Source organism: Camellia sinensis, chromosome 7, assembly GCF_055761805.1.
Source record: "Camellia sinensis isolate YWXY chromosome 7, ASM5576180v1, whole genome shotgun sequence".
Lineage (NCBI taxonomy): Eukaryota > Viridiplantae > Streptophyta > Magnoliopsida > Ericales > Theaceae > Camellia > Camellia sinensis.
The window spans coordinates 23,161,935-23,173,049 of record NC_138967.1 but is presented as its reverse complement, the minus strand read 5'-3'; the positions used below and the strand labels follow the sequence as shown (position 1 = coordinate 23,173,049).

General features: G+C 33.8%; 1 protein-coding gene across 11 annotated transcripts in view; it reads right to left on the bottom strand.

Moving 5' to 3' along the window:
- Positions 1-766: 766 nt before the first annotated feature.
- LOC114258722 (putative ion channel POLLUX-like 2) overlaps positions 767-11,115 on the bottom strand; it is a 35,981-nt gene continuing 25,632 nt past the window's right edge. For 4 of the 11 annotated variants that reach the window (XM_028198704.2, XM_082877570.1, XM_082877571.1 and 1 more), the window contains 20 exons: positions 10,842-10,913; positions 10,024-10,099; positions 9,783-9,881; positions 9,549-9,703; positions 9,352-9,456; positions 8,148-8,234; positions 7,144-7,258; positions 6,912-7,059; positions 6,339-6,415; positions 6,174-6,254; positions 4,618-4,812; positions 4,404-4,517; positions 3,892-3,984; positions 3,595-3,721; positions 3,457-3,533; positions 2,125-2,172; positions 1,948-2,017; positions 1,757-1,830; positions 1,100-1,210; positions 767-972 (listed from right to left, as the gene is read on the bottom strand). In XM_028198704.2, coding sequence (XP_028054505.2) covers positions 871-972; positions 1,100-1,210; positions 1,757-1,830; positions 1,948-2,017; positions 2,125-2,172; positions 3,457-3,533; positions 3,595-3,721; positions 3,892-3,984; positions 4,404-4,517; positions 4,618-4,812; positions 6,174-6,254; positions 6,339-6,415; positions 6,912-7,059; positions 7,144-7,258; positions 8,148-8,234; positions 9,352-9,456; positions 9,549-9,703; positions 9,783-9,881; positions 10,024-10,099; positions 10,842-10,913 — 2,026 coding nt within the window. In that variant the 3' untranslated portion in view covers positions 767-870. Of the gene's footprint in view, positions 973-1,099; positions 1,211-1,756; positions 1,831-1,947; positions 2,018-2,124; positions 2,173-2,449; positions 2,617-3,456; positions 3,534-3,594; positions 3,722-3,872; positions 3,985-4,403; positions 4,518-4,617; positions 4,813-6,173; positions 6,255-6,338; positions 6,416-6,911; positions 7,060-7,143; positions 7,259-8,147; positions 8,235-9,351; positions 9,457-9,548; positions 9,704-9,782; positions 9,882-10,023; positions 10,100-10,841; positions 10,914-11,115 lie in introns of those variants that run through there. The other 7 variants (XM_028198706.2, XM_082877573.1, XM_082877568.1 and 4 more) reach the window with 6 other exon arrangements.

The following is an 11,115-nucleotide window of genomic DNA, read 5'->3' as shown; positions in this document are numbered from 1 at the left end:
TTTGAAGTATATATTTTAATTTTTATATTGTGACTGTGGTGGTGGAGTGGCATAGTGGTGGTAGTAGCAGTGGTAGTAATGGCGGTGGTGTGATGGTGGTAGTGTTAGCGATGATAGTAGTAGTAAAATGATAGTGATGTTCATGGCAATAATCACAATGGTGATGAAGGTGGAGGTAGTAGTGGTGGCGGCAACAGCGATGGCATGATAGTGGCAACGATAGTGGTAGTCGTAGAGGTAGAGGTAGCGGTGGCATAATGGTGGTGGTAGTGATAATGGTAGTAATGGTAGTAGTGGTGACATGATGGTAATGGTTGTGATGATGATAGTGGTAGTAATGGCGGTGGCATGGTGATAGTGATGGTGGCAACATGATGGTTGTGTGGATGGTAGTAGTAGTGATAACGGTGATGTTAGTGAATTTATAATAGTATGTATCGATATTTATGTTTAATATTTATAAATTCAGTCAGAATTAAAAAAAAAAAATTTACCTGGCTTAAAATTTTCTTAAATTTTAACTTACATTTTAAAAGACTTAAATTTTTAAGTGATATCAATTATGATTATCAAATGAGGTTAATTAATTATCACTTAATCAATTTAGTTTTAAGTGCTGAATCATGTTATCAAACACTTTGTAAGAAGAGAATCGATACTTTGCTTTTTCACTTTCCAATTGTTTATATTACAATTTTTTTTTTATGGCCAAAAAAAATAATAAATAAAAATTAAATATTGATGCTAATGTGAAGTACCAAAGAGGTCCATGATAACAGACTTTTTGCTCATTATAATATGCACTTTGTGAACAATGAAATGAATCAAAGATTTGTTTAGTTGAAAATAAAAAATTAAACGATTACAAGTTTAAATAAGCAAGGGTTGTTCTCCTTCAAGCTCAGATATTACAATCAACGAATCTGTCAATTCAAGGGACAGAGGCTCAGACTTGGGCATTGGATTTATAACCTGAAAATATTAAAACAAGAGAGGCAATAAATGAAAAAGAAATGAAAAGAAAACAGCATAAGAGAGATCTCTATCTCCCAAGCATCTCTCAAATTTGAATACTCTCAAACTAGAAGGCATAAATTACCTTCGTATTGTTCTTCATGTAACCAATGGCAACTTCTCGTCGCAAATATGCTCTTTCAGACAGCTCAGCAAAAGAAGGATTCTCTCCCTTCTGCATGTAGAAGCCGATATCCTATAATAATAATAATAATAATAATAATAAACATAAGCAAATCAATAAATCAGCGACAATGGATAGATGGTTTGGTCATAAACATACTAGAAGTAATGGAGGATTAAGCTGATGATCCATTACCCACTTGGGTAGGATAAAACTAAAAACTATTAGGTTCTATTGAAATTACTTTCGCAACAGAAAACCATGTCTTCATTCACATGACCCTACAAAAGATTTCAAGTGATCTCGTTCTTTAAAAATTGTGGGCTTGGTTTGGCAACGACGGTTCCTTTCTTTCTCCAAAATTTTTGTCAATTGTTTTTACTTTTCAGGTACTCTTAGTCTAGAAACCCAGAAAATAAAAATAAAAAAAAAAAAATAATGACCAACAGAACAAGAAAATATTATGTGTGAATTTTGATTGACCAACGGAACAAGAAGAGCCACGTTTGGTTTAAGCTGATTCTGTTCTCTAACCTCAGAACAGCACTCAACCTAAACTTTCCGTGATAACGTGAACATCTAAAAATTAAAATAATTACACTACAAAAGGGAATTTACCTTCACATATATTTCATCACCCTGTGCATTCAGAATGTCTTTCCACACCTCATTCAATTCACTATGCTCCGCCACTGTCATGAACAAACAGAGATTTACCTCAAAAAATAAATAAATAAAAAATTACATCATGCAATGAAACATCTAATGGTAAACCACAAGCTAGAAAGAAGAGTAGAATAATTCAAGACCTTGAGCAGTCACAAGGCTCATTACTTCCTCTGCGGCAATGTAAGTGAGGGACGGCTTGATTCTTGTAATCTGTGGGATTTGCAGGATTGTGGCAAATGAAAATTTAACTTGTGTGAGTGCTATACTAAGCCATGCATTTTGCATAGAAAATTAATCAGTCTAAAAGGAAGAATTACTTGTTTTCCCAATTTGGAGTCAACAATTTCTGCAACTAGATTTTGCACCTGCAATCCATTCATCATTATATTTTTCCTCTATATAGAAAATTTAAACATATATATAAAACATACGTCCAGTTTAGTGCCCATGGATACAGACCTAACCTTTGACATAATTTGCACAAAGTTGCTTCCCTCAGATTCGAAACTCACAACCTCAAGATTAGTATGCCAAGTTTTAACCATGGAGCTAGTGCTCCCTTAAATTTAAACATTCATAATAGAGCAACAATCTTCACTCCCTCTTTTGTTTTCAGCCTCTCACAAAGGGCGTGCGAGATGCTAAAAGTTGACTCTGAATATCATTACTTTTATTGTATTATGCAGAAACAATACATGAAAGAGTATATGCTGTAGACCTTTAGCCAAAAGGCTAATGTGCTTTAATCAAGGATTTGAATGGAGATTCCATTGCATTTTCTACTTCACAATTGGACCGGACATTCGCTCCTGTTTCAAGTAGAATGAAGAGTAGAGCATCTCAGTTTAGGGAGATTCCATTTCATATTCCCTTATCACAATTGGACCTTCGATCAAGTAGAATGGAAAAATACGATTAATGTAGCCAAACCCAAGTAGTTAGAAGACGGCTTTGATGAGTTGATTGGAAGTTTCCTAAAGGAATTTATGCCTTGTGCAAATCAGCTAAGTGATGCCCCCAATAGCTTGTTACAAGGACAACCTACATGTGGTAGCTGTTGGAGATAATATAATATTATCTCCAACATGTTGGAGACAATATAATATTACCTCCAACAGTAGGCCCATTCTTTTATACAAGCAAAGAACCATGAAGAGAAAATACATCTCACAAACTATGGACTACCCATGCCATATATAAACAACACACTACAAGTTTCCATAATAGAGAAGTGCATAATCTAAAAGTTCCTAAACATATGCAATGATATCAACCAAATTACCATAGACAACATATTCAATTACACATTATACATTGACATAATATTGCATCTTTTCCTAGGTTCCAAATGGGGCTTGTTGCCCATGTATGCCCTATATAGGGATTTCAAGACAAAGAGAACGGCTAGCATGCTTCACTAGGTCATACAATTGGATCCTTCTAGCATTGCACATGTTGAGCCTCTTATCATATTAGAACCATTGTTTATAGTTTCACAACCTAAATGAGAATTTTCTCCTTAATTCTAAATTCTATTAGGCAGATTTCCCGGAAAAGAAAGAAAAAGGAAGTAGTTGTGTACTCATGTTATTTACAATTGAAATAAACGTTAATATCCTTCAAGATAATTTAAAATGAGTTATGCTCACCTTCACTCCAAGTTTGTTGCAAATATTTTCAGCAAGTAGAAGGGAATATGCGGAATGTTTGTCTGCCCTGGATGGATCTGAAGAAAGAATAATTACTGATAAGCTAGTTTAAGAGAATACAAATTTATGTTCCATTACCTCCAAGCAGCCATTCTCTATCAGATATTACAGCGATTGACAAGGGAATATCTTCATCATTCTTCAAAGATTTCTGAATATTACTAATGGTTTCCTTTAAGACATCATAGTCCATGGGGTTCCCAATCTGTGAATATCAAAAATCATGGAACAGATTTGAAGGAATGTAAAGAAGGTATTCCAAACTTATATTAAATAATAATAATAATAATAAGAAGAAGAAGAAGAAGACGAAGACGAAGAAGAAGAAAGAAAGAAAGAAGATGAATAGTTCTAACCATATTGATGAAACAGTACCCTGTGGGAAACCCGGACATTCTTGAGCTTGCCTTGACCAGCAAGGCTGCTTGCCCTGCTTCTGTCATCCATCGGCGCATCTGACAATATTTCCTACACATACATGGATCTTAAAAAATAAAATTTCAAGCAACATATTTAAAATCTAAGAACTTAATGTACGATCTAAGACATTAACATATCTTGTGTCTGATTTCAAAAGAGGTGAAAAAGAAAACTAATAGAAAAATAAAAATAAAAAAAGAAAGAAGAACAAGAATGAATGATGATGTCATTCTATTGATGGCTGATGCAGATCCATATGTATTAAAAAAAAAAAATTATAACTCAGTATCCGGCCCAATGGACCTACTAATCTTATGAGATGTTTTATGCTATGATGTCTTAAATGAAACCAAATTTATAAAGTTTTCCCCAAATTTTAAAGCAACAAAATAAAATCTTATTATTGTATATAACCTCAAACAAAATAGCAGATATGATGAAGTTTCTTAAAGAACATTAGAACATACCAATACACTACCAGGTCCAAGATAATTATCATATTCTTCAATCATTCCTGCAACATCAGGGCGCCATCCAAGCAGTAGTATGCATTCTTTTGGTCCTAGACTCCAATCTGATGCCTACAAACAAAACTCAACATATAATAGACTGACACCAAGTGTTTCAAAGGATAATGATATATATATATATATGCACTTGTTTCTTGGGAAAGTAATATACCTTTGAACCTGATCTAGTGGGACGCTTTACTATATTTTGGAGCCGCATCCTTTTCATTTCCGAGGCTTGATTAGGAGATTCACCATTCTTCTCTAGGACTCCAAGATTATCTGCCATCCTATTTTCTTCTTTTACAATGTCTGGACATGCAAGCTGAGGTTTTTTCTTCCCATGAATAGGTGCAATAAACAACACCTATACGAGTGACAGAATCAGAAAGCAAGCAAATGAACAGCAAATAACTAACAAATGAATCCAGTGAGTAGAATTTTTTTGAACGTCTTGGTAGCAAATTAATCTTCCATTGCAAAATTCCAACCTACGGTTGCACATAGAAAAGCAACAAGTGAAGCATCTGATTTGGTTTGCGAATTTAAGATGAAGCAAAGTCAAGGTCTGCATGAAGTACACTTTGTTGATTTTCTTGATCCATGATAAATATGAGATTTTGAGGCACCCTTGATTTTAAACTTTAAGGTCATATTTGGGAAGGAGGATTTATATTTGGAGTATATATTTTAGAAGTGGCACCAACTAAAGATAAGATGAGGGAAAATCGTATTGTCACGTGCATCATTGACCAATTAATGAGCTTGGAATAGGAATGATTCGATCCATTTGAGGGTAGCAAACGAAATAGAGGAAGGTCTAGGAGAACTTAGGTTGAGGCAATAAGAAACAACATGACTATCTTAAATTTAACTGAGGATATATGACTGTGAGTAGATCCAATTGCAGAAAATGGATCCGTGGACCTCAAGCAACTGGGACAAATTCTAGTTGAGTTGAGTTGCATGTATATTGTCCTTAGGTTTGAAATGCCTAGATTTGAAATCAACTGCTAGGGGATTAAAACATTAAGTAATGGAGTTAGGTACAGATTTGAGTAGAACTAATACTTATATAGTACCTAGCCATTATATGGTAAAATATTTTGTAATTATGATAATGAGTATGGTTTCCCTTGGCTTAAAAAATAAAAAAAAAAACGAAGACAATTTTAAGAAGACACCAATGAGGCAATTGACGTGAAAATTTGGATTGAAAATAAATAATTAATTAAAATTTTGAACAAATTATCTTAAAAACAGAAGATTACCATAACATTGCCCAAATCTCAAATCTTCATAAAACAAATAAAATAAAAATAAAACCCAAATTTCAAACAAAACAATACATATATCATAAACCAAATCCAAACGTAAACTAAATTATTTTTTTTTTTGGCATACCTACATTATTCTAAGTATTATTTTTTCACATCAGATAAATAATTAAAATTTTAGAACAAATACTCATGTTAAAATCTTTACTAAGATAACTGTTTTGATAAATTTTATCAAGTTATTCTACTGTGTACTTTTAGAGTTGGAATTTCAGAAAAATACTCATGTTGAACTGTACTAAGATAATTAATTCAAGTTATTATTGAATGTACTTTTAGCATCACAAACTATTCAATTGGATCAATCATCTGGATTTGCAAATATATATATATATATATATATTTATTCTCTCAAAGAAAAAAATGATCAAACACAATTCTTTCTACATACTTTGTCAGTTTCCTGTAGTACTACATCATCATTTGGGTGGAAGTATATCTTCCCTCCCCGATAAAGACCACAGACGACTGCCTGGATGGATATTAAACATAGATAAAGTATTAGAACCACAACTGTAGTGGATACCAGCAATAATTACATTTATGGACAGTTTACCTCTTGAAATCCACGTCTTACTTGCCTATATCTTAACCCGGCTAGATTAGGAAAACTGCAGAGGTTAAATACATTTTCTGCAACAAAACATGACCGATAGTACTTAAGTAGGACATCACTCACGATAAGACATTGGAAGATAAAACTAGATAACCTAATATAATGATGATTGGACCATAAGTAGTATTTAGACAGCACAAATCATCCAAGAACCAAACAGGGATGTAGTTCCAACACTACTATACAAAGTCGATCACATTTGTCAAGTAATCAACCGACTGAACCTCATAGACAATGTTCCACAAATGGCAACGCTCCCAACAACAATGTTGTCTATCAATGAAGAGTACCAGTCTAAAAGGACAAAAAATAGATACAGATTTTAGAAGAAACAACTTCATCCACATTTTTCGAATTCTATTGATTGATTTTAACCTATTGTATAACTACTCATAATCATCATAAAGTTAAAATATGTGAAAATAGATAAATGATATATATATTTTTCCTAGGGTGAAATTCACAAAAAAGCCCGCACACAAACTTTCAATAAGAATCTGAAAGTGTTAGTACTTCGATAATTAAGGAGGTGCCTGTAAATCTTAATTAGGCCTTTTTGCCGAGAGCACTGAACAAATAACTTGGATGCAACATTTTCCACAGGCTCCACTTTCAATCCTGTGATTGACTTTAAGAGCTCACATGTATTGGATTTTGAAACCTGCATGCATGAAAAGATGATAACTTAAATTTTGCACTGAACCTTTTTATGGTATGTCAGCTTTTAACTTTACAAGAAATGTACCTCAACAATGGTGGGCACAGAAGCCATTTCTGGAAGTGGTTGAAGGGCAAGTACAGAAAGAAATGCATCTGTATCAACTTCATATCTGATAAATTGAGAATCTGAAATCAAAAGACTGTAAGAAGTATAACTTTATAATTCTAACTGGCAAATTGTCATTATGTGCAATGATGATGATTATAGAGTGCCAAAAAAAAGCACCCAACATGAGCATACTAGGGCATGTAATCTTGGCTACGCAGCCATAACCAAAGCATGTAATGTAGCTTGAACAGATAAACATGCAGAGATCGATGACTAGCCCTGTGGGTAAGAAAAAGGATGAAAAGGAAACAAGTGATAGCACTGAAAAGCCTTGAATAGGAAATAGGATGGCTGAAAAGAACAAAGAGACGATATAATGAAATAAGACATGAAGAATTTACCTCAACAAAAGATAGGGTTCTGGCTACCTCAACAAAATAGTTGCATGAGTATTTAGTAGCCAAGGAAATGTACCGAGTTACAATGTTGTTTCTTAGATTGAACACTCAATCCATAGAAATATGTTCAATCCATCTAAAATATTGTATTACAATCACCCTTAAAATGTCATATTACATGCCATTAGGAAACTATTCTTCATCACTTTTTTCCCCCCTTCTTTCTGGAAAATTATTGGCCTCCTTTTTTCAGTTGATATGAACATTCAACCACTGCGCTACAATAGCTTAGGCTAATTATACTTATAATCACAGGTTCTCAAGCTGACAACCCAAAGTTGATTGCCATTTTCGTAGAATAAATGTATAGGTCCAGTATAACCAGTATCGTATAAATATGAAAGCAACTTCAATTTTGTTCTGAGCTAGTTTAGATGATGTCCATGGACAAAAGGAAAGTCTTCAACCAAGATAAGACAAGAAAGGAAAGGGCAAAAAAGTGAAATGACAAGGAAAGAAAACGAAACAAAATAATAGTTATAATTACTATTTCAAAATATATTTTCGTATCAAAATTCTTACCGATCCCCCTTGGTTGGTAAAATAATTATGGCACGTGCCTTATTGGCTGCAGCTCTTTCAAATGATTTTGTTAAGCTCAAACTGCAGCTGTACAAGCAAAAGCTCAAACATGTAAGAAATAAAGTAAGGCTTTCCTTGTTCACAAGGAATAACAACAAAAATAATCGTATAGTAATGGTGGATAATGAGAGAGAAGGAATTGAGATAAGATTAGTGAACTTTCAACACTTTCACAATTTGTTTCCCCGTTTTATTTTTCAGATAAGTAACCCTCTCGCCAAACATGAAACAGACAGCTCCAGAAATGAGTTCTACAAAAAAAGTTGCCTAGCAACTTCAAGTCATTATGATATCTGCCAAAAAATAGCACCAGCTCACACAAATTCAATATAGTACTACCAAAATTAACTTTCAAAATAATTCCTTTCATCACCCCTCCCCCATCTTTCCTCCAAGAAGATCAATAAATAACAACACATGAGTGTTTAAATAGTAAAATTATCTGTTTCCGTGGTAAGGGAGATGATATTTGGGTTTACTGCTAGTTTGGGTATGTTACGGACTAAGCTACCAAGAGCTGGAACAAGAGTGAGAGTCCAAGTGTGGATGTTACTAAAGTGTCACCTACTCTGCATCCAGAGCATCTACACATACACAAGTATAAGCATACATGTAATGAAATGTGTATATTTATCAATTTTTATGTTCAATGCTTAATATTTATATATATATATATTGTCACGTCAATAGAAACAGAAGGTTCGGTGGACAGTGCCTAGGATATTCATGCTGCAGTCCAGAGCATCTATGCTTACACAATTATAAACATACATGTAATGAGACATGTATATTTATCAATTTTTATGTTCAATACTTAATATATGTTTTGTTACGTCAAATAAAACGCAACGTTTAGAGTAGAAAGTTCCAAAAGCATATGGAAATATACACAAGCATATGCGCAATATATATATCATATATGTATGGAGGGTGGAGAAGTAAGTTTTTCTGTTTTATAGTCTACGCTCTATGCTATGATTAGAGGAAAAAATCTAAATGTCTAAGGTGTTAAGTCTCATGTTGGAAAGTACCCTAGAAGTGCCAGCTAAATAACTATATTAAAGACAACTCCAAGATAAGCCGGAGCTATTGTGAATTTGCAATATACATACCCCTTAGCACTGGCAATGAGACGTACACATACCTTTTTGTAAGGATATCGATATGATTGAGATCTTTGGCAATATTATCAGCTACCTTATCCATCTGCTTCCTTGGAAGATCAGACAAAAGAAGAATTCTCTGCTTCCTGCAGCATATATACATGCAAAGAGTCATTGAAACCAGTAGCTCACACTTATCTAATGTAGCATCTCTACTGAAAGCAAAAGAAACAATTACCTTGCAGTAGCAGTACCTAAGCGAACAGCAAACTCATGATACTTGTTTAACTGCTTCAGTATGAAGGCCAGGTGACTATTTACTCCACAAATAATGATATGGTCAGTCTCCAGGACTTGCATTTGCGCTCCATCTCTGAGTCTTTGCATATTATTCTGTCCAAAAAAAAAGTCAATAGGATGTTGTAGAGATGTAATTGACCTTTAGTACATGAAACCACTTCCAAGAGCTTACCCTGAACTGTTCTGTCATTGTGCTCAATAAACGAGAGTAGAACAGTATGCCCCATATAGCAAGAACAAACCCAAGAACACGCTCAACACGTGTTCTTTGCTGCAGCCCAATACAAAGAATATTTTGTGGTTGTATTAGTTACTGCTACTCACAAGTCACAAGTCACAATTGCTTTAGCTACATTAAAATAATGACATCTTAATCAAATGAGCAATGTTGAATTCCCAAAATAGTGTCGTACTTTCAAGTGAGTAGACGATGAACACAAGCATGCCCAAGCCTCCCATAAGCAGTCCTCCAGAGGTTGTGTATTATTCCTGTGTTATTTCAGCATGAATGTTGCAAGAGTCAATTAAGACAAGAACCAGACCTATTGACCATTGCAATTCAATATTTAATTAGCAGAAAAAATGGGAAGAAATATGCAACCCTGTTTTTAATACAGCAGAGTAGAGTGTTTTGAGAAAAAATTCAACTTTCTGACATCCCTTTAAATTATTAAAAAAAACAATAATAATAATAAATAAATAAATAATCCAAGGCAAACTCCAGTTAAACAATCCCTTTAAATTTGTCATCAATGATTTGTCAGAGATCAATTACAAGGGAAAGACACCAATCAACACTAGTTAATTTCTTTGCCACATTCAAATTTTTTTTTTTATATATATATAAATAGAAAAGGAAAGATCTGAGTGAATGTCTGTCTAACAAGACATGCATACATAAATGAATAACTGGTAGCAAAATTGGGGACACTGAATACACAATAAGTTGCTCCATCACAAGTTGTCTCACATTCTGTAACTCATCTTCAAAATCTCATGAATAAAAGAAAATGTTAGGGCATATGAGACAACCAACTAGATATTCATCACATTCCAAAACATATTTTAAGAAAAATCATTCTGTATTCCTTCCTGACATTGACTTCAAACGTGAAAATTTTAACTGTGTAATAGATATAAAATACTTTATCTCTCTCTTAAAAATTCATAATTTCCAAAGAAGAGAGCAGTAGCATCAAATTATTTTCCAAAATGCCAAATAGAATGTCACCTGAACTTGAAGAAGAGGAAACCACCAATGAGAACAAAGGAGAAGCATGCTGCAAGGAGCACAATAAAGAACCTGCAGAACCATCCAGGGAAAATAAAAAATAAAAAAATGAGCCTATCAAGTAGGACACAACAACTGAAACTCAATGCTAGGTTGGGAGTGTCATCATAGTTGTTCCTTTAAAACATTCTCAGAAGTGGAATGCCTGCAAAAGTGATCTAGTGAGTTGAGCAATATCTTTGAATTTCCTGAAGGTAGATAAGAGTGGCAGAAA